The sequence below is a fragment of the Hyperoodon ampullatus genome, assembly GCF_949752795.1.
Source record: "Hyperoodon ampullatus genome assembly, chromosome: 2".
Taxonomy (NCBI): Eukaryota; Metazoa; Chordata; class Mammalia; order Artiodactyla; family Ziphiidae; genus Hyperoodon; species Hyperoodon ampullatus.
In genome coordinates, this window is record NC_136915.1 from 118135365 (window position 1) to 118158800 (window position 23436).

Genomic DNA, 23436 nt, shown 5'->3' on the forward strand with positions numbered 1-23436 from the left:
GGTGTCCTATCCCACCCCCTCATTCCCAGGCTGACTCTGGAGCCTTAGAACCCTCTTCTTCCTACTTTACAGAAATAAAGGCATCCTCCCCCCACCCTCCCCCCAGAAAGCTGAATAGAAGCTATGGGAAGAAGTCAGTTGAGTATGATAGTAAAGGAATAATTAGGGACGAACTTACAGGACTGCTTGAATTTGGGGCCCAGATAAAATTTAAAGTAGGAACCCTGCTCTCTCCCTTCCCAGCCCTCTGCTTTGCTGTGATTACCACCCTCCCACCCCAAACCCCAGGCAACAAGACTGACAGACTTGAGTGCCTACAGGCCGCCTCCTGCCCACTGCAGGGATCTCCAGGTCCTTGCAGTTCCCCTCAGCCTCAGGCAGCTGCAGCCGATGTGAGGGAGGCAGGAATAGCCCCTCCTAATCCTCAGGCTTCGTAAATTTACTGAGGATTTGGAACCAAATGCTAGGGAGAGGATAATCATAAATTAATGTCCAAATGCACAGAAATTCTTTTGGTGCTACCACCTCCTCCACAGGTGGTTATTCCATTTTGCTAGGCTCTCAAAGTGTTCCCAGGGCCCGCCCCTTCCTCCCCCAGGGCCCATGGAGCACCCACCTGTCATGCTCCCGACTACTACCCTAGAAGGTCAGAATATAATCCTTACCTCCTGCCCCTCTTCCTCAGCATCCTCAGTTGGTTTGACTTTTGTCAGGGCCCCACCTGGGGCCAGCTCGGAAGGAGAGGGAGGAAGGAAGGAAGGTGTGAGGAAGCGGTGAGCAGAGCACAGAATGATCTGGGAGGGAAGGGGACTGACTTCCTGGCAGCCTCAGCCCCGGTTCCCGGTTCCTGCCCAAGTATCCTGTCCCAAGAGTGGCCTCCGCCCAGGCTGCCTGGTGTTCCCTGGGCAGCCTCTGCACTGTTCCAGAGATCAGGAGGACTCTTCAGAGCTATGAGGGCAGGAGACTTCTCTATAGGCCCTATGGAATTCTAAATCTTGGGTGAGAAAAGCAACATGGAGGGTGAAGGAGCCAAGCTTCTGCCAAGCCCCACCTACCATGGCCAGACTACAACTGGACAATGGTTGACCAGGGAAGCTTGAGAACCAAGTAAGGAAATTTCCCCCAAACTCCCCTGCCCTTGCCCCTGCTGCCACACCCAGGCCTGGGCAAATGGGATCTCTCCAGGGAGGCAGGACACTAGGCTGCCTTTCCCTGCTCCCTTACCGGGCCTTTCTCCTATCCCTTCTGTCTCTTCTTGCTCACCACTCCCCACATCCCTCCTATCCAGTGGTGTCATTGTCCTGACAACTGAATGGGGGGGGGGCACCCAGAACCGAGGTTGCCATGGTAACCACTGAGCTGAGGCTGCAGCCTTCTCATCCTGGACTCTGTGTGCTCCCTGTGCCCCTCCCCCACCAAGGATTCCTCATTTGCAGCCTCGGTCTCTTTCCCTCTCCCAACACCAGTTCTCTTCCTCCATTCTCTAGGCTCCCCTTACCCTTCCTCTTTTCTCTGGATGTGAGCCTGTGATTATCTGCCTTCTTACACATACTCTCAGCTGGTCGGACACATACACACAGACCACATACACTCAAAGCCACACATCCAGCGCTGGCACATACACACCCATTACCAGAACATCCAAACACACCCACAGATACCAGCACTGCCTCCTCCCTGTACCTGTGCCCACACCCAGGGATCAGCATCCATACAGAGGATTCTGGCACATACACATTCCCACCCCCATTTCTCTTAGGGGCCTCCTCGTACCTGTTTCACTCTCACAGAAAGCTCCTACTCACCGCCCCCAGCCTTTGTGGGTGGGTGTCTAATACACATTAATCCCTTCCCGCCCACCTCCCCTGTAAGTCTGTGTTTTCAATTCAGAGTCCTAAATCTTAACTCCTCCCAGGAGATACACACACACACACACACTCCTCCCACAGGATCTCTGTATTTACAAACTCTTCTTCTATGTGAAAGCAGGGCACTATGGTCCTAAAGTCTGTCCCATTTTCCAGCTAAGGGCTTGGTCGCAGGGTCTCCTCGGCTGGGGCAGCCTTCTTGAGGGCATCTTGCCTCCTTCCCATGCTGCCCTTTTCTCTTCAGCTCTCTTCACGCCCCACCTCCATTATTATCCCCATCTCTGAACCCTGTCCCCATCATTCCCCTTGTCTACATCCCCCCCCCACCTTTTCTGTCCTTGGATTATCGGGGGCGGGGGGGCGCTGAGCTCCAGAGCCTGCTGCTGTGACCTAGATTTCAAGGCGAGACGGTTCCTGGTGCTGACAGTCAGAGAGCATTGTTTCTGGCCCAGCCTGGTAGGGCCACCGCTGGGCCCTCTGTCTGGTTGCACCTGGGTGTGCAAGTGAGCATGTGTATAAGTGCCTGTTTCTTGTGGGGCTCATGCTGGCCCTGCTGCCTGGCTTATTGTGTGTTTGTGTCACAGTGCCTGCCACCAAGGGAGGCTTGTTTGTTCTGGTCCAAGTAGGGGGCTGGGAATGGGGCCTCCTGGGTGCATGCTTCTCTCCCTCAGTTTCCCTGCATGTAGGTGGAAATAAGGAATATGGGGTGTGTCAACTAGTCCCTTTCTGCTATATTCCCAGCCCATTGTTGGGGTAATTTGTGGGCAGTCTGTCAAGTACAAGGTCATCTAGCTACTTGCCCCACCCCTTTGTCTAGCCACAGAGTGTTTATGCCATAATTTACTTTTTAAAATGCTTTATTTTTCCAATTATAAAAGAAATATATAGTCATTGTGGGGGAAAAAAGCCCCTTTTTAAAACTCACCACTAGAGTTTCACATTTTATCAAATCCAGAAAGTTCTTTCTAAGGTCTGACCTTCTTTCTTCCTGTCTTAGCCACAGTTGCTATCTTAGTGGAAGGAGGGCCTTGAGTGTCCTCTCCCTTTTCACCTAAAAATCTTCATAGAAGAGGAATGTGGTGAAGGCCTAGATGAGATCCAGCCTTCCCCAGCCCCTTGTGGGAGGTCACGCTGAAGGTAGTGCCAGCCGGATGTTGATGCAGGCAGAAGTGGCGGCCCCCTTCCTGCCAGACTTTCCCAAAGCTGCATCTGAACCCCTTCTCCCTGCCACCCAGCCAGCCTGGGAACTGGGCAGGGGGCCAGAGCCAGCCGCTTGGTATTCTTGGGCGCGGGGGCTGTAGGCATAGCACAAAGGCTAGGAGAAAGGGCTGTGTAGAGGCCCAGCAGCAATCAAGGGAGAAAATGGGCTCCGCAAAGGTGGGGGTAGCCTATTGCTTCACCCTCCCCACCCCCATCCCGAGACCTAATGACTGAATACAGGGCTGAGCATGGAGGGGCCAGGGGACAATTTGACCAGGCAACTAGGCATCTATCCAAAATGAGTCATTAGTGGGGTGGTGGGGAGTTGAAGTGAGGGACCCCCTTTGCTTCTGGGAAAGAATGGAAGCTAGAACATGAGCTCCAATCAACCTCCCCCAGCCCCTTCTCTTTAGCTTCTCACTGCCACAGCAAGCCTCTCCCTGGTCGTCGTTTTGGTGTGTTTTGTTTTGTTTGACGGGGGGAGGGGTTGCAGGTGGGCGGGGCGATTCTGGGGGGGAACTTGGAGACAGCGGGTGAGAAAGTCGGGAGCAGGTTGCTATGGTAACCGCCTCCTCAGTCGGGGAGCTGTTGCCAGGGTTACTGTTAGAGGGGGGGAAAAGGAAGAAAAAAGATGTTGGGGAGAAGGAGGTGTGACTTTTCACTCTAGACTCCAGCCTGGCCCCTAGCTTCCCAGTTTCTTCCTGTCTACTCCTACCTCCCTTAGGTCTTCCTTTTCTCCCTCCAGTCCCAGCCTCCCCAACCTCTGTGTTCCAGGCACTTGCCTGGTAGGGTAGAGGAGAGGTGGGTAGGGCCAGTGAGTGAACCAAACCGTGAACCTCAAGCTCAGCCTCCTCTCCCTTTGTTCCCCGCAATGCCAGTCATGGCCGAGTACGGGACCCTCCTCCAGGACCTGACCAACAACATCACCCTTGAAGATCTGGAACAGCTCAAGTCAGCCTGCAAGGAGGACATCCCCAGTGAGAAGAGCGAGGAGATCACTACTGGCAGTGCCTGGTTTAGCTTCCTGGAGAGCCACAACAAGCTGGACAAAGGTCGGGGAGGGGGACACAGGCATCCTACCATCAGCTGTTCAGGCTCAGTTCATTCAGCAAATAGAAATGAGCTCAGAGCTCCTATACAAAGTGCACTCCTTTCTGACAAGGCAGGATAAGAGGGGTGCTCTAAGAGAGTGGAGGGGCTCTAGGGCAGTGGTCTTTACATTCTTCACGGTGCCCTTCTCAGTAAAAATATTCAGCAAAAAATGTTACTCAGATCCTACTGTGCTATAATCATATATATAATAAAACATTAAAATAGAACTTAAAAGTGATGATAAAACTTAAAACCACAAATTCTAACATTTTCTTATTCACTTTTAGAGACCATTGCTCTGGAAAGGGCTGTGGGGAGGAACTGGTATTTAAGATGGCCCTGAAGGGCAAGTGGGATTTCAAAGGCAGGATCCAAAGGAGGACATGCTAGGCAGAGGAACATAGTATGTTTAGAAGTGGCTGGAAAGGTAAGTTAAGACTGTGTTGTGGAGGGCCTTGAGTGACAGGGCATTTGATAGGTGAGGTGAGTGACCTGAAGGTGCTTCAGAGATACTAATCTGTAGCATGGAATGGAGGGAGGGAGGCTGAAGGAGGACATGCCACACTTCGGACAGGGGTCCCTAGCGGTCCTGTTAGGAACCGGGCCGCACAGCAAGAGGTGAGGAGTGGGCGCGAGTGAGCGAAGCTTCATCTACTGCTCGCTCCCCATTGCTCGAATTACAGCTTGAACCATCCCACGCACCGCCCCCCCACCACCACCCTGTCCATTGAAAAATTGTCTTCCACGAAACCGGTCCCTGGTGCTAAAAAGGTTGGGGACCGCTGACTTAGGGGACTGCTGCAGTAGAGGGGAGGAGCCAGGCAAGAAGGCATCTGCAATCTCCTAGAACTGGCCAACCCATGGACATCATCCCTCTGGTCATGTCTGTGCCTTCTCATTCAGAATTACCCTTCTCACTAGGCCCAGAATCTCTCCTGGGTTGTCTACAGATCCCACCCTTCTGGTCCCACATGTGCTGCTGGGAAATTCTGATGCTTGCTTGGAGGAAAAGTGAAAGAGGGACAGCGTGGATGTTGGGTATTTGGAAGCCCGGTTAATTTTTCTATTCTCCCCTCCACTCAATGTGGAACCTGCTATTTAACCTAAATCCCTCATTCTAAATCTGTAATCTAGAAACTTCACTCATCAATGATCTGCCCTTCCTGGGAATAGTTCTCTGTACTGTTTTTTGGTGCTTTAGCTTTCTTTTCCTGGCTTAGTTGCCCCTCTTCTTCCAGTGTTGCCTCCTCCAGTAACCAATGTGAGCAACTCAGTCTTGGTTTCTGAAGCCTAATCCAGCAGTGTAGGGGAAGCTGACCTCTACAGCCTAGCTTTGACCCTCAGTCTCCTGCCTTCCTCCAGACAACCTCTCTTATATCGAGCACATCTTTGAGATCTCCCGCCGTCCTGACCTACTCACTATGGTGGTTGACTACAGAACCCGTGTTCTGAAGATCTCTGAGGAAGATGAGCTGGACACCAAGCTAACCCGTATCCCCAGTGCCAAGAAGTACAAAGGTAAGAGGCCATGCCTTTAATATGTACCTCTGCCCTTCCCATGGATTATCTGTGGAATACTTTAATTCTGGGAGAACAGAGGCTTATGATCAGTTAGCCTGCCTGCTGCCTCCCATGACTTCTGTCCCTGGACACATCCCTTTTTGCCCCCAGACATTATCCGGCAGCCCTCTGAGGAAGAGATCATCAAATTGGCTCCTCCACCGAAGAAAGCCTGAGCAAGGGGGAGGAAGAGGAAGAAGGTTGGACCTTCATCAGACCATTCTCTTCCCCCATCCTCCAGGGGAGGGGGCAAGGGCACCCCCCCATCTACCCACTTACTAACCTGGTCCTAACCCCCTTACTGTGCGCGTGTGTGTGCGTGTGCGCACGCTCTGGCTGTCTGTCTATATGTCTAGCTCACCTAGTTCCTCCTCCTTGTGAGGGGATGGGGGTCAGGGGCTGGGGGTGGGGGAGCTCAGTTTCCCCACTCTAGGGGGAGTTGGGGGCTATTTCTATGCAAATAGAAATAGGCACATTCCTCCTACTTCCCTTTCCTCCACTCATCCCCCACCTCTCTAAAGTGTGGGAGCAGAAAAGGGCCTGTATTTTCCTACAGTGAGGCGGCGAGGTAGGAGTGAGGCATGGGAGAGGTGGGTGAATCTAATGAAAAGCAGTGAGAGGGAAGATGAAGAGGCTACTCAACCCCCACCTGGAAGGGGCAAAGAAAAGCCAGAGTTTGTGTTTGTACCCCAAAGCTGGACTGGCTGAGGAGTTCAGTTTCCAGTAGTTCCTCAGGTTGGAGGGCCTGGGCACCAGCAGGTCCCTTTTTGCTCCCCTCTCATGGGCCTATGGTGGGTATAAGCCAGGGACCTAAAGAGAGAGGATCACTGGATCCTTCCCTGGCCCCAAAGTTCAAACCCCATGGAGAACCCAGCATTAGATACCCCCCACCCACCTCTACTCTGGAGAGACTGTGCTGGGAACATGCCCCATCACTGAGCCTGAGTGGGGATGAAGGCAGAGAGGAGTTCCCTGTTCCACTCCTTTATTCCTACTCAGACTGTTGCACAGGAGTCCCCTGAACCTGAGGAGGTTGGGGAATCGAGATCCTTAGGTTTTAACTCCAATCCTGCTCCCACTTTAACAGAGTCCCAACGTGGTTATCGCAGGCAACCTTCCCTCTCTCCATGATCTAGAACTCCCTCTCCCCCAAGCCAGAAAGAAGGGAAGAAGCTAACTACAGTGTTTTCCGTTGCACTGATCCCCAATTCAGTCCAGGAGGGGACTCGGTAACCCCTCTCCCTCAATATCCTGGCACCTTGGGCTTGTGAACGCCTCCTAGCCAAATCACTAGAGTACAGTGACCCCAGCCTCCTGCCTGTCCCAAGATAGCCATCCCCACCCTGACCGTGCTAACTGTGTGTACATATATATTCTACATATATGTATATTAAACCCGCACTGCCATGTCTGCCCTTTTTTGTGGTGTCTGGCATTAACTTATTGTCTAGGCCAGGACGGGGGTGGAAGGGGAATGCCACAGTGAAGGGAGTGGCAGAGTCAAATTGCTACATAGTCAAAACAAAAAAAAACTTTTTTAAACTAAATTCACATGCAATCTCAAGAGGCTATTTAGAGAAAGTTTAAGCTAGGAGCTTCTAGGATGTGGGAGCAAAACTTTAGTGGAGGGGAGAGCTGGCTACTGGAAGAGGGAAGAAGCCAGACTGGTTGGAGAGCACCCTCTAATCCTAGCCTAGCCCAGCCCAACCTACCTGTCCCCTCTGGCCACTGCTGCGGACACCTGCCTTAACACATACACCTCGAGTACTCCAGTTTTGCCTTAAAGGACCTTCCCAAGTTTCCCCAGTCCTGTCTGGCTTCTCCCTCAAGGAGAGAGAGATACTTGTAGAATTGGGAGGGGGGAAATGAGCAGGAATTATCCTTCCAAGCCAGGATATGTTATGTGAGAACAAGTCTGAGAGAGAAAGGGGGTGGAGGGAGGGAATATATAAAGAGCCTTCCTTTGAAGAGAGAAGAGGATGAGATGGGAGAAGGGAGACAGGGTCATTTTCAGCGGAGTCTAGCAATTTCTCTGTAAGGCAAAATAATCTAAAAAGACTAACCTGCCCTCCCGCCCCCTATACTGCTGTGAGATTGCCCCTATCCTGTGCTCCTCTGTCTGCAGTGTGCACGGCCTTGTTCTAACCCTGGAATAAAGGTGATTGATTGTACTGTACCTAACTGATTCTAAATTTGTGTGAATGACCGGGATTTTTAAGCCTTTGGATGACTGGGGAGGGAGAGCAAAATTTACTCCCAAATCCTTAACTGCAGCCTGGAACAGAGGCCAGGAAAATACCCCTAGTAGGATCTCTACCCTCTCTCATTTTCTACGTATCACTGAACTGTGGGGCCTATTCCACTTATACAGTCTCCCACTGGAGCCCAACCACTGGAAACATGGATATCCCAGACTGGACTTCCTAAAATTGTAGTAAGACCAGGGCCAGGCACCTATACTGAAAGGAACAAAAATAGCCCATCATGAATGAATGGCTCACATATCACACACACAGCAGCAGTCAGGGAAAAAAAAAAAAAAAAAAAAAAAAAGGCTTTACTGAGAGAAAATACACAACAAATTCCAGAGTGCATGGTTTCAGCCCACTCCTTCACCCCACCAGCAATAAGAACACAGACCACTCACAGTCACCACACATTCACTACCTCAGGGAGGAAGTATAGCAGCTAACATCTGGTCTGAGAGCTGCTAGGAAAAGGGGCAGGAGGAAGCAGTATCTGGGAATTCCACCCTTTCACTCCTCCCTTCCTTCCTGGCCTGTTCTAGTAGAATCTGACTGTCCCAGGATGCAGAATTCCTGCTTGGGGGCAAAGAAATAGCAGCAAAAGCAGTTAAGGGCAAGAATTCAACTGGGACTTTCGTAATTAGTGACCAGTGATACAATAGGTGTCTGAGCCCCATCCACCTTACTCAATCCTTAGATTAATGACTTGTCCTCCAATCCCAAGATAGGAAAAGGTGGACAAGGTATAAAGTCAAACCGAGGAGGTCTTTCCCTATACTCTTCCATTAGGAAGGGAGTTGGTGTGGAGTTGGATAGTTTAAAGAATCAAGCAGCTAAAGGTAAGAGTGAGTGTTTCTTCTGTCACACACAGTATTAGGAGAGACGGTCTGCAGTCGCAGAACCCTTCCTGAAGTCACAGTTCAGTCAAGTTTTGAAGATGAGCCAGTCTCTGGTTAGCAGAGCCATCCTGGGAACCTCCACAAGACTTAAGCAGAGGTAGGATATCTGGAGCAAAGAGATGAAAGGGGCTTCCCAACCCTGAAACCATGGTAGGAAAGCAGGAAAGGGCAGAATTCAGGATCCTTCCATTCTTGAGCCTCCTAAAACATAAGGGTTAATCTCCCTAATCTCCAGTAGCCATGCACAGAGGGTAGGCTGACCCCAGGTGATACCTCCACATCATTACTCTCACTCACTCTCTCCTGTAAGTCCCTTTATTGCAGTCATAGAGAATATATAGGTATTTAACCTTCAACAATAATTTTAACGTGATACATCCAATTTTGACTTGCTTTTTAATATATTTATAGATATAAAATTAGGCCTCTAACAGTGATAGGGACAGGGGGATTGCTGCCACCAAACAACTTTTTTTTTTTTTTTTTAAGTAACAGAAGAGGTAACCACCTTCCTATTCTTCCACTTCTGTCCCTCCTCCCACCTCCCCCCAACCTCCCTCACCAGACCTACTGAGGGGGTGATGGGATGAAGAGAAGAGAGTGAAGGATACATAATCAAGTGCAAAACACTGTGATAAGTACAGAGAATGAATGGGGTGGAAAAGAAAGTGAAGAGTGTGGGATGGTTAGGGGCTCTAAGGACTCCCCAGAAAAACAGGATCCTGGGATGGGGTTGGTTGCTCAGGGGGAAGAAGAATGCAACTGTCATAGAATTTTAAAAAATAAAGAAAAGTCAAAAACCTAAACCAAAGAGAGAGTGGCATTTCTACCACCCCCAGTCTGGCCCCTTGGTACTGAACAGCCAGTTATCCCCCCACCCCCCACCCAAGAAACAAGGGAGATCAAAGAAAAGGAAACCCCATTCCCTACCCCAAACCAGTTAACAAAATAGGCTCCCCCCTCCCCCCAAAAAAAGGCTTTGGGGAGAGGCCATTTCTGCCGAGTCCTATGCACCTCTCCATGGAACCCCATTCCAGGGCTCAATTCCCACTTCTAGATACTCTGTAGGTTTGCTCCCCTCTGGCTTGTCCTCCTGGGATGTCTTTTTTTTTTTTCTTTTTTTTCTTTTTCTTTTTTTTTTAAATCTAAAGCAAAAAAGTCCAAAGTGCGTTTCTGCTGAATGTTAGAGCCTGGGACAGGAAAGGGCTGCCCAGGCAGGATCGGGTTGGCAGCCCCAGCCTGCCCCTCCTGGGTACGAGGCCTCAGGATGGCATGCACTGCACCCGGTCAGAGCCCTCCTCCTCGTCCGATGTATCTGAGGAGCTGGGAGACTCATCCGAGTCTGCGTCTGTGGCCCCAACCCCAGGTTCTCGCCAGCGCTGTAGGATGGGAAAGGCTTATTAGTAATTTCCCTGGAACAAGGACAAGCCTGTTAGATCTTAGCTATAATTTACATGCTCTAGGCCAGGGGTCGGCAGAATTTTTCTTAAAGGGCCAGACAGTAAATATTTTAGACTCATGGGCTGTATCTCTGTCACAACTATTCAACTCTGCTGTTATAGCATGAAAGCAGCCAGACAACACATAAATGAATGGGTGTGGCTGTAGTCTAATAAAACTTTATTTACAAAAAGCAGGCACTTGCCCAAACTGCCACCGTTTGCTAACCCCTGCCCTAGGCCTCTTCTGGCACAAGAGAAAAAACAGAAGACACCTGAGACGACTTATTTCTTCTCAACTCCTTCCCCACCCCTCATGCCTTTGCCTTTTTGAAGACAGCCCTGTGCATGCGTGGTGATGGAGAACACAAAGCAGACACCACCTATTTCTGCTAGTGGCTCTTCCAAGGCTACATCAAAGCTTTGATGGGGATGGGGAATAATGGATAGGAAACCCAACTAACTCCACCTGATTCCTCCTAAAGCAGTGAGAAGTATGCCCTGGAACATTTTACCCTCTTGAGAGGGTCACTGCCCTTGGGAGCTCACTTCCCACTCCAGCTTACCCGGTGATGGCGTCTTTGTCTCAAGTGATGCATGAGGAACCAGAGCATGTGGCTATCAAATAGGTCGGTGTGGTGTAAGCTATCTTCATCCCGTTCCCGCTTGTTCTTCTTAATCACCTGGAACCAAAAAGGGTTGGGGAAGTGGGTAATGAATAGGAACCCTGGACCTGATCAGAAAAGACTGGTGTTCTAGCCCAGTAAAATCTTCCCTTAGAAACTACTGAGCTGGAGTATAGCTGGATTCGATTAAGAAAGGATGCCCCAGGTTCATCCACTGAGAAGATGGATGATTCTTCCTAAAGATGTCCCCTCTACCATGAACTAGATGCACTTCAAAGCTGCACCCTGGACCCCTGGACTGGGACTGTTCCTAGAGAGGCAATGACAGGAATGTGGGGGAGAGTGTTACAGCAGTGCCTTTAAAGAACTACAGCAAGTTATTCCTTCCTATGACAATGAAAACTCCTAACAGTATGTGGATAAGCAGAAAGAAGAAATCTATAGTCAGCTACTTACATCCTTTAACCCTGTAAGTTCAGTGGAAGTTTCAGCTGTGGGTGCCCAGATCTTGACATCATGGTCTAGGCCACTGGTTGCCAGCACAGGCAGGTGGGGGTGGGGCTCAAGACAGTTTACCTGGTCAGGAGTAAAGGAAAACATAGGCTCAGGGGTATGTGGCAATACGGTTTAAAACCCACTACTCACCTTGAACCAAACAACTGTCCTTGATAAAAGTTAAGACAGCTGCTGGGAAGACAGGCCCACCCATCATAAGCCTAGGCCAAAGGGCCCTCGGGGTAACACTGGACACAGACTGGGTATAAGACCAGGCCTATCTCTCACTTCCTAGGTTTAGGTAGGGGTGGCCTCATCCTCAGACATAGCTCTAGGGGTGGGCGGGTGGCTGGCCAAGCCTACTGCTGGCTTCACAAAAAGGCAGTGAGGTTCAGATGACCTCATTCTCTCCAGCTTCCAAAGCTCCAACTTGCCCCAGCCTGGAAAAAAACATCTCAGTGGCTTTCACCAAGTGGCAAATACATTTTTAAAAATGAAGAAAGCAGCAGCTGCTGCTGAGCCCCCAGAGAAGACTCAGAGAACAATTACATTCCACTGTTTACAAGAACTGGAAGAAGGCATAGGCTGGGAAGAGGCTGAGCCTGAAGAGTAGTAGGGTAGTGGAGACACATATCTGCTTGAGAACCCTGCACACCCCAGGAGACAGCATTCTGCTGCCTGCCATGAAAGCACAACAGGCTCAGCTATAGGACAGCACGGTACAGTGAGTCAGCTTCCTGGGGCACCCACAGCCTCAAGCTCAGCCACCCTCTGGATATATTCACTGAGCAGGAGGAATGAACTACAGCAGCCGAGGCGAAGATCTTCTGGCTTAGGCAGCCTCCTTCTTTCCAAAGGCACCCATGCCCCCTGCTGTCTGACTTGGAAACATCAGCCTTCTTGGCAGAGCAGGGCAGCTACCACCCCCACCGGAAGAGCTGGTCCCAGATCTAGCTGCTAAAGCATTTTTGGGCTTTTAGTCAGATGAGGAATAGATGGCAAAAGCATCCAGAAGGAAGAAGGTGTGGTCCTAGCCACTCCTCACCTCACCCCACCCCACCCCGTCTTGCAGCTGCAGTACAGTCCAAGGAAACAACCCCTGGCAAACAGCCTCTTAGTTCTCTCTGGACCAACCTTCTCTGCCTCGCCTGCACATGCAGAGAGCAGCTGATGGGAAGCCAGGGTCAGCATGGAAAATAAAACTGACATACAGACTTCCAATCTTCTTTGTCTTCCATTTTACAAATAAATTCTCAGAAAACACTGAAGCTAAGTCTGAGTCTAAGAGTAAAGCAGAAACCACATTTCCCTTCTTTCTTCTTTTATTCCACATACCAGCTCATTACAAAGTTTATATTTGGGCTCTTTTAGGCAGTGTGGAAGAGGTTCCAGCATCTGGAGCAGAGGTGGCACTGGAGAGAAAAACTCCACTGCCAGAAAATATTATCAAAAGATATGTGACAACTTAACACATACAAACTTGAACTCGTTCACCCATCTCCAGATAAGCCCTTGCTACCCTTCTAAACTCTGACCTAGCTGTGCTTGACAAGTCAGCAAAATAAAAAGGCACAGGGGAGAAATTCCTTGGAACTTAAGACTAAGGACAAAGCCAATGGCAAGAGAGTAAGTTACATATAGTACCTGAGTTGGAGCTTGCAGGGGAAGCCAACAGAGAGCTTCTGGGCCAGAATACCTGGTCACTTCACCCAACCTGTCTGCATGCCAGGACTTATCCTGTCAGTAATGCCTGAGCAGAGAAAAGAGCTCTGGCCTTAGACGACTGGGCTGAGGGATGCAGGGGATGGGATAAAGGAGCAAAGTGCTTTTGGGAGACTAAGGATTGACATCATCCCCCACCCTTGCCCCGAATGCAAACAATGAAAGGACTAGAGTTTGAGCCAAAAACAGAATCGAGAGACCCGGGCAAGGTGGATGAGAATTTTAAAGATCCCTTCTGGTTCTAACAGTCTACTTAATGATATAGTCTGCATTCAGGCTGGCGCTGGTGACCCCACTGCTTGGAGGTTAGCACAAAAAATCAGAAGGAGCCAAGTGAGGACCACATAGATCATTCAGCTTACACAGAGGCAACAAGCCAGGAATCTCACTGCAGGGTGCAGTCTTTATACCTCTTTCTTGTTCTAGTACCTCACTCTTATGACCACTAAAACTCAGGCCTGGGGTCCACCCATCCCACACAAATGCCCTCCCAACCTGAGCACCTGGATTAATCATCAAACCCTGACACTGGCTAAGCTAAAAGGAGATTGGCCTGTAGAGCGATCCTGGACCACAGACAAGTGCTGGCCTGGGGGAGGGCATTCAGCCCTGCATCTCTCTAGAATGGAATGCAAGACAATAGGTTATGATCAATAAAAGACTCACTGGCCCCTTTTGACTTTCTTATGACTACATGCCTACTGCAGAATTCTCACTAAGACTCCAGTGTTTTGGGTTTGTTCACTACAATGATAGAAGAAGACCTATGGAAAAGTAGGAAATGAAACAGGCAACAGTGAGACACACCTTCAAGTTCCAGACTCTTCTCCACTTATATTCAAGCCATAGAAGCTTTGGGTCTATACTGGTCCCAGGTCCCCAAAATTTAGAGGAAACCAGAAGAAAGTCTGAAATAGCCTCACACCAGGACAAGAGACACACAAGAAGAAATCCCAACTGCAATGAACCATTCTAAACTCTAAAACCGCTCTGGATAAACCTCATCAAGAGATGGCTGGGTTCTTTGTAGCTCCCCACAGCTTAGGAGGAATGAAAAGGAAGAAAGAATAAGCATCTCAGCCATCCCTTAGAAGCTCTTTACAAGACTATCTTGGGTAGTCAGTAAAATGCAGTTGCCCAAACTGCCTCTTTCTTATCTTCTGCAGTCTGAAAACCTTGTAATAGAAAGCTACTGAATCCTTCTTGACTCTAGGTCTCAAAAAAGAAAAAACAAAAAAATTCATGGTTAGCTAGATACATCCTAAGAGCTGGCCACCTTTCACTACCCAACTCACGATCCTCAGGCTTCCTTTTTGCCCTATCTCTATGGAAGCTGTCTGTAGAACTCAAAGGACAGGCAGACTATGATATGATCGTGGGTTGTATATCAGTCAAACAACAACAACAACAAAAATGGTCACGGCGGGGGAGCATGTTTCTCTCTCCCTATATATGCATATATATTATGTGTGTTTGTATCAATATACAGACCATATTCTGATTTTCCCAACTGTCAGAAAAAATGCTCCTTCTAGCTTGTATCCGCTAATCCAGGATCTATTCAAGATCACTACTTAGCTACCTACTACAGTGTGTAGGATGGTGTGCCCTGAACGCTAATGCTTTTGTTTTGGAAAAGGTCCATGCCTAAAGATACCTCACTCAGGCCAGAGGTTCTTCCCTAAAATCCCTTTCTCCTCTTAATAAACCGTGCTGTAGAGGAGCAGAAGACAGGAAAGGGAAGAAAATATTCCATTAAAACCTCAGCACCCCCAGACTATACTGTCTTTTTATTTAGCTGGCTAGACCTCTAAGACGTGGTATTACATTGTCAGAGTGAGAATTCAATGGCCCTGCTAAAGCCTACCTTAATGACTGGAGAGAGCAGGGAGCCAGCCAGCCCAGCACACCATACTCACCACGCCTCCCTTGTCCCCCTCCATGAACTGAATGATCTGGCAGGATGATTTCTCCCAGAGGAAGATGTGCCCGCAGTCACTACCGCTCACCACAAACTCACTCTTGGGGCCATAGAAATTGACGCCTTTTACTGAAATGACAAATGAAGGAATAAACCACATGAGAGTTGGCATCAGGCCGACATATATTTACCTCACAGGAAATTTAGTTATTCACAAATCTAAATCAGCTAAGAGCCAAAGAATTTCTTTCACTTTCACAAAACAAATCAAGGGATTATGCATGTATAATAGACAGAATAAGAATCACACCAGTTCCAGAGACTATTTATATTCTCCTAAAGAGATCCATAGAGCTGAGGAGTTTGCAGTCCTTAGCAACAGCCTCAGTCTCATTAGTTTGCACCCTACGGAGCAACCATAGGCCTCACTAACGCTTCACCTGTCCCAACCTGAATGGCCCCAGCTCTGCCCACTCCTAGGCAGCACTGTCTTATGCCCTAGGATTATCCTTGGTACGTATGCTTCACTGGTACCTTGTCAATGCTTCCTGGGTCATTAGGTGACCTAACACTGATGAAGGTATATGCCACAATTGCCTGTAAGAAGCACCTGAACTGTGCTTGTTACCAAGACTCTGAACAACAGGGCTCCACCCCCTGAAATTAGTAAGAGAAGCCAGGAGTCCCAACTGCTACGTCCAGTTCCATACCAATCATGAGACTGGAACACTTTCTTCTGTATGCCCAAGGACTAAGATCCAAGTACAGGTTTTTCCCTCTCCTCTCATCAGCTCAAGAGAAAAAGGAAAACTAACTGCTCTCCCCAGTCAACATTATGGCAGACATCTGATAGGAACATTAATAACAACAAAGAGCAATGATTCCAACTTTTCTGTACATTAGAATCAAAGGGAGCTTTTTAAAAATCCTAATCAACGTGCACCCCACACCAATTAAGTCAGAATGGATGGGTATGGAAGCCAGGCTTCAGTATCTTTAAAAGATTGTCAGGTGACTTCATTGTACAGCAAAGTTTGGGAACCACAGACAGAACAAAAAATGCCAATCATCACTGCAAACTTGGGTGAGGTGCTATCACCATTTCTCCTCTTCTGCCTCACTCAAAAGAATTATTTCCTCCTCTTCCCTGTAAGTACAAGCTCACCCCCCTATTTTAGGCAATTCAGTACCACTAACTAAGGAGGGCTTTCGCAAACTCCCTAATAAGTCTTTTAATCCTGAAGCTACCTGAAATCATAAGAAAAATATAGTCAGTCGAGTCTCCTTACACCCAGACCAAGTAACATCACTGTAGTGGTGAGAGATGCTCCTGAGCCCTCTCTCCTCTAGCACAGGAGGGCCTATGAAAACTCCAGCCCAATTAAGCTTGTTGTCACTTGGTGACAGATGGCCTACTCCTTTAGGTAGCTCTTATTTGCACAACCTGCATGAGATACTGTGGTTCTTCAAACCAACAGACTTGGGGTACAGAAACCTAGAAAGACAGTCTCACCTGTGGCGTTATTTCTGTGGCCCTTATATCTCTTAATATACTGGGCCCCATCACTGTGAGAGGAGTTGAAGAGGTAAATGTCTTCATCATTGTAACTGGCCAGGAGCTCTGCCAAGAACAAGCACACAGCAGTGAAGGCAAAGGCTGAAAAAAGCTAGGACCAGGAGTTGGGGGTTGGGGTGGGGCTTCTTGCCAGTAGTGCCCCCTCCTAATACCCAGGTATAGCACCCATCTTACTCAGTTGGAACAGCAGGCAATTCAGGTGTGTAGGGTAGACTAGGAACACACTGCCAACCCAGGGGTAGCAGAATGCTCAGGAAGATCATACCAATTAATTCAGGAATGAGTCAAAGGCATAAGAACCTGCTCAACCAAATAGCCTGGGCTTTAGGACAAGCCCTGTCAAATATCATCTGCAGCATTCTGCAAGCGCCTGGCATCTCCAAGGGTCATCTGCTGCATCCTCCCGCTGTGTGCTCACCATCAGCAACTACTCCCCAGCTGCTCCACTCGGAGCTATAGCACAGTGGTGAGCACTGGAGGGCACATGCCTCACTGGCTCAGCAGCTCCCTAGACAGAGGGGGCATGCCAGCCTAGGAGCTGGGCCCTGCTCACGTACCTGTGCCGTCGTGGCTGTACACAAGACAGGTGATGTTTGCTTTGGACTCACTGTTCACCTGCAATAAGGAGCAGATACTGACTGATGCCCCACCCCCCCATTTGTTATACCATCTTCAGGAAACAGGTTTTCCTTCAAACTCCCCTATATCTTCTCCCAGAGATAGATAGATAGAGATAGAGACAGAGAGAGAGAAAAAGAGAGAGAGGGAGGGAGAGGGAGAGAGAGGAAGATAGAGAGATAAAGACAGGAGTACAACTGATGAAACTTGACCACCTCGGGGGGAGAGGTCTTTCTACTGGTTGTCTTCTGTGTGCTAGCCATTTTATATATACATTATCTCATTAGGCCGTACCATCATGGTACAAGGCAGGTATCTGTATCTCTATTTTGTCAATAAGAAAACTGAGGCTAACAGAGGTAAGGTGACTGCCCAAGATCACAAAACTGGTAAGTGGTAGAGCCAGGATTCAAATCCAGGTGTCTGACTCCAAAGTCCAAGCTCTTCCCACCATACCAACAAGTTTGGGGGCAGGCTTGGGGTTGAGTCAGGGAAGCCTGGAGCCACTGGCCCTTCATGAATCTTACCAGGTGATGAGGGCAGAATTTCTTGAGTACTCCATTGTTTTCATTCTCATCAATTTTCCTCTGGTCATAAATCCTACGGTGGAAGAAGCAATGAAAATGTCAAAATTTACAAACATCCCTTGAAGAGTTGCAATTCGATGTAGTGGCAGGAACACCAGTCAGCTGGATGTCAGGACAGATAAAGGACATTCCCCAATTAAGCTTCTGGCTCAGGTTCTTCCTCAAAAATCTTCTCCCACCCCTCTTCCAAACCAAAACTCTTATCCAGGTACTTCTCATTTCAAGTAGTAATTCTAAATTATATTATTTTGAAGTGGCTTATCTCTTCTCTCAGCTTTTATATCATTTACTGTTTATCTGCACTGAAATAACATTATTATAGAGCCTTTTGCATGTATGTTGCCTCCCCAATACAGTTTATTATTCATGGGCAGAGACCATGCTTTATGTAAGTCAGTGGGTCTTGAATCCCTTTTCGAAATTTTATTTGGCTAGTTCTTCCCACAACTATTACAAACCAACACCTATATCTCAAGACTCACTCTCTCCTTCCTTCATTCTCATCAAGCATCAAACTACCTTCACCTTCCTCATCTTTCCAATCCAAACTTTAATCATTTGTGCAACTATTTATGACACATGGATTAGGTGCCAAGTATTATGCCAGGTGCTAGAAGTATAGTGAGGAACAAGACAGATCTAGTCCCTGTCTTCACCCATCAGTCTCCTCCAATCTCAGTCTCATCCCTCCAAGGACCTTGCTTGATTGATTAGTCCATTTCTCACTGATTAGTCCTCTTCCTCACCATTGTCTGCCCATTTCTAAAAATCCTTCCACTGACCTTTCCTACTCTGGCTTTTTCTGTCCTTCCCCCCTGTAGTAGAATTACTGAAAAGAGCAATTTGCATTCAACATTTTCACTCCCTCACCTCCTATTCATTTCTCGTTCCATTCTAATCTAGCTTTGGCCTTCAACTCACTACTGAAACTTCTCTGGCTAAAGACATCAGTAATCTAACTGCCAATACCAACAAGATACTTTTTTAGGTCTTTCTCTCTTGTCTTGACATTGTTCATTACTCCTTCCCTGAAATACTTTCTTTCCTTGATGTCCAACCACTCTTTAATGTTGTTCATGGGCCTGTCTTTGTCTACCCCTTAAATGCTGTATGTTCCTCAAAGGTCTGGTCTTAAGTTCTCCTCTGATTCTACATAAGGAAATTTTAAAACCTAGAGTTCAAGTATGTGTGAATGCCCAGAAACTGTGCTTATGTGTATTTTTCCTGGGAGAAGGGATCATGGTTCTCCTTATATTCTCAAAGAGGCCAGAGACTCAAAAGGGAGGAAGAATTCTGCTCTATACTTTCTTTTGGTAATCAAATTCCATTAACACTTTACCACCTATATGTGGATATGTCTCTTAAATCTGTGTCTCCAGCCCACACTTGTTCTGAGTGAGCTCTAGATTTATATCCACATGCCAAATGAATGTTGTAATGGAATGCCCAAAAGTAAAATCATTCTCCTTTTTAAGCTAAGATCATTCTAGACCTACCCTTTCCCCCAAATCTTTGTTAATGGCACCATCCTAAATTCAGGTGGCCAAACCAGAAATCAGGTCCTTTCTCTATGTATCTAGTTTCTTTCCTGTCAATTTGACTTCCTGGGTATATTTCTTGACTATATCTGCTTTCTCCACCCTTAGGCATTTTTTGCCTACATTATTTATAGTAACCTTCTGATTTCTTTGCTCATACTGTCACCAGAATTATGTCTAAAATGAAAAATTTAATGTAAATTCCCTGCTTAAATCTCTTCAGTAATTTTGTACTTTCTACTAAATAAAGTCCAGACTGCTTAGTATGGCTGCCTACCACTTCTCAAAGATCCTATGCATTATACAGAAAACAAAAAAACTATGCTTCCTTGAACATACCATGTCACATCTTGTTATCCTAATTCTACACATATTGTTCCCTCTACCTGAAATACTTCCCATTTGTCTTTAATATTTCCTCTGTGAGAAAGAACAGCATAGTGAAATGGTTTCCACCATATTTAAGGCATCTAAACTGAGTTCAGATACTATGCTACTTACTAGATGAGCAATACTGGGTAAGTTACTTAATATTTTTAATCGCTATATATATCTGCTTCTCCTGAATCCTCCTTGAAGGCAGAAACTATGTCTAGTCAAGTGTGTACCTAGCACACAACAAATGCTCAGTAAATGCTGGATGAATAAACGAACGAATCAAGTATTCTCCATAATCCATTAATATCTTGCATAAATAGACTATCCAGGAAATGTTTTTTAAATGAACCAATAAAAAAAGAAGACAAATAGGAGACTGCTGTACTACCATTACTACTCTTCAGCAAATATAGCAGCTGATAATCAGATTTTTTTCCCTCTAAACTAAGTCTAAATCAACAGCTCTCAAATGTCACTAAGACATCATTATCTTCCCAAGTCATCAAATTAGTAAAAAATTTTAAATATCTTGTTGTATGGACCATTCTATGTTCCTCTGTATCCAATGCTCTTCTTTATGAGGAAATCCTTACCTACCCTCCCCTTTCTTCCATAAGTATTTATTAAGAACCTACTATATTCTAGATATGATGCTTGAGACTAGGGGTTGGCAAACTTTTTTTTTAAATTTATTTATTTTATTTAATTTTTGGCTGCATTGGGTCTTCGTTGCTGCGCGTGAGCTTTCTCTAGTTGCGGCGAGTGGGGGCTACTCTTCGTTGCGGTGCATGGGCTTCTCACTGTGGTGGCCTCTCTTGTTGGGGAGCACGGGCTCTAGGCACACAGGCTTCAGTAGTTGTGGTGCACAGGCTTAGCTGCTCTGTGGCATGTGGGATCTTCCTGGACTAGGGCTTGAACCCGTGTCCCCTGCAATGGCAAGTGGATTTTTAACCACTGTGCCACCAGGGAAGCCCCAAACTTTTTCTTAAATGGCAAGGCAGTAAATATTTTAAGCTGGCAGGCCATCCAGTCTCTATCACAGTTTCCAAACTCTGCCACTGTAGCATGCCATGGATATATGTGAACAAATGGCTATGGCTGTGTTCTAATAAAGCTTTATTTACAAAAACAGTGTAGACTGCCAAGCCCTGTGCTAGACAGTGGTGATACAAAGATAAATACAAAAAAATTCCCTTATTATCTGCGCATAGGACAGGACCTTGACATTAAAAATTTTTTTTTTTTTAATTTTTAAGACTATTTTCTTAAAGCAGTTTTAGGTTTACAACAAAACTGAGAGGGCAGTATAGAGGTTTTTCATACACTCCCTACCCCCACACATGTATAGCCCCTCCCATTATCAAAATCACTCATCAAAACGGTAGTTTTTTTTTTTTTTTTAACCAAGGATGAACCTACACTGACATATGATAATTACTCAAAGTCTACAGTTCACCTGAGGGTTCACTCTTGTACATTCTACAGGTTTGGACAAATGTATAATGATGTATATCCATCATTATAATATCATAGAGTACTTTCATTGCCCTAAAAATCCTCTGTCCTCTGCCTATTCATCTCTCTTGCCCCACCCCACCCCTGGCTACCACTGACCTTTTTCTTATTTCCAGTTTTGCCTTTTCCAGAATGTCATACTGTTGGAATCATACAGCATGTAGCCTTTTCAGATTGGCTGACTGGCTTTTTTTTTTCACTTAGTAATATGCATTTAAGGTTCCTCCGTGTCTTTTCATGACTTGATAGCTCTTTTCTTTTTAGTGCTGAATAATATTCCATTGTCTGGATACACCACCATTTATTTATCCATTCACATACTGAAGAACACCTTGGTTGCTTCCAGGTTTTGGCAGTTATGAATAAAGCTGCTATAAACATCCACGTACAGGTTTCTGTGTGGACATAACTTTTCAACTCCTTTGGGTAAATACCAGGAGCTTGACTGCTGGATTGTATTGTACCAGTGTGTTTAGTTTTGGAGAAACCGTCAAACTGCCTTCTAAAGTGGCTGTATCACTTTGCATTCCCACTAGCAATGTATGAGAGTTCCTGTTGCTCCACAGTACTCACCAGCATTTCGTGCTGTCAGTGTCCTGGATTTTAGCCACTCTAATAGATGTGTAGTGGTATCTCACTGTTGTTTTAATATGCATTTTCCTGATGACATATAATGTGGATCATCTTTTCATACACTTGTCATCTGTGTATCTTCTTCAGTGAGGTGTCTGTTAAGGTCTTTGGCCCACTTTTTAATTGGGTTGTTTTCTTGTTGCTGAGTTTTAAGAGTTCTTTGTATACTTTGCATAACAGTCTTTCATCAGATGTGCCTTTTGCAAGCATTTTCTCCCAGTCTGTGGCTTATCTTCTAATTCTCTTGAAAGATAGTGTCTTTCACAGAGCAGAAGGTTTTAATTTTAATGAAGTCTAACCTATCAATTATTTCTTTCATGGATGTCTTTGATGTTGTATCTAAAAAGGCATCACCGAGGGACTTCCCTGGTGGCCCAGGGGTTAAGAATCCGCCTGCCAATGCAGGGAACACGGGTTCAATCCCTGGTCTGGGAAGATCCCACATGCCATGGAGTAGCTAAGCCCGTGTGCCCCAACTACTGAGCCTGTGCTCTAGAGCCCACGAGCCACAACTACTGAGCCTGCATGCCACAACTACTGAAGCCCACGCGCCTAGAGCCCGTGCTCCACAACAAGAGAAGTCACTGCGATGAGAAGCCCATGCACCACAACGAAGACCCAACCCAGCCAAAAATAAATAAATAAAATAAATTTTAAAAATAATAATAAAAAATAAATAAAATAAAAAGGCATCACCTTACCCAAGGTCTTCTAGGTTTTCTATGTTATCTTCTGGAGTTTTATAGTTTCGGGCTTTACTTTCAGGTCTATGATCCATTTTAAGTTAACTTTTGTGAACTGTGTAAGGTCTATGTCTAGATTCAGTTTTTACATGTGGATGTCCAGTTCTTTCAGCACCATATATTGAAGAGACTATCTTTTATCCATTTGTTACCTTTGTTTCCTTGTCAAAGATAACTTGACTGGGGGCTTCCCTGGTGGCGCAGTGGTTGAGAGTCCGCCTGCTGATGCAGGGGACATGGGTTCGTGCCCCGGTCCGGGAAGATCCCACATGCCATGGAGTGGCTGGGACTGTGAGCCATGGCCGCTGAGCCTGCACATCCGGAGCCTGTGCTCCGCAACGGGAGAGGCCACAACAGTGAGAGGCCCGCGTACCGCAAAAAAAAAAAAAAAAAAAAAAAAAAAAAAAGATAACTTGACTGTATTTATGGGGGTCTATTTCTGGGCTCTCTATTCTGTTCTTTTGATCTATTTGTCTATTTCACCAATACAATGCTGTCTGAATTACTGTAGCTTTAGAGTATTGATAGGTCTTGAAGTTGGGTAGTATCAGGCTTCCAGCTTTGTTCTTCTCTCTCAATACTGTGTTGGATATCCTAGATCTTTTGTCTCTCCACACAAACTTTAAGAATCAGTTTGTCGATATCCATAAAATAACTTGCTGGAATTTTGATTGGGATTGTACTGAATCAACAGATCAAGTTGGGAAGAACTGACATCTCCACATTATTGAGTCTTCCTATACCCTGGACATTTTAAATCAAATAAAGAATGGTATCAGC

At 46.7% G+C, this 23436-nt stretch overlaps 2 protein-coding genes across 4 annotated transcripts in view; one reads left to right on the forward strand and one right to left on the reverse strand.

The window, feature by feature from the left end:
• PEA15 (proliferation and apoptosis adaptor protein 15) overlaps positions 1 to 5896 on the forward strand; it is a gene marked incomplete at its 3' end in the record, with an annotated part of 7287 nt that extends 1391 nt beyond the window's left edge. The window contains exons 2-4 of the mRNA XM_079696948.1: positions 3947 to 4120; positions 5523 to 5678; positions 5832 to 5896. Of these exons, the coding sequence (XP_079553074.1) occupies positions 3949 to 4120; positions 5523 to 5678; positions 5832 to 5896 (393 nt within the window). The 5' untranslated portion in view covers positions 3947 to 3948. The remainder of the gene's footprint in view (positions 1 to 3946; positions 4121 to 5522; positions 5679 to 5831) is intronic.
• Positions 5897 to 8980: 3084 nt separating this feature from the next.
• DCAF8 (DDB1 and CUL4 associated factor 8) overlaps positions 8981 to 23436 on the reverse strand; it is a gene marked incomplete at its 5' end in the record, with an annotated part of 29116 nt that continues 14660 nt past the window's right edge. The window contains 7 exons of one of the 3 annotated variants that reach the window (XM_079696842.1): positions 8981 to 10244; positions 10871 to 10987; positions 11387 to 11506; positions 15067 to 15197; positions 16582 to 16689; positions 17202 to 17259; positions 17790 to 17862. In XM_079696842.1, coding sequence (XP_079552968.1) covers positions 10128 to 10244; positions 10871 to 10987; positions 11387 to 11506; positions 15067 to 15197; positions 16582 to 16689; positions 17202 to 17259; positions 17790 to 17862 — 724 coding nt within the window. In that variant the 3' untranslated portion in view covers positions 8981 to 10127. The remainder of the gene's footprint in view (positions 10245 to 10870; positions 10988 to 11386; positions 11507 to 15066; positions 15198 to 16581; positions 16690 to 17201; positions 17260 to 17789; positions 17863 to 23436) is intronic. The other 2 variants (XM_079696840.1, XM_079696841.1) reach the window with 2 other exon arrangements.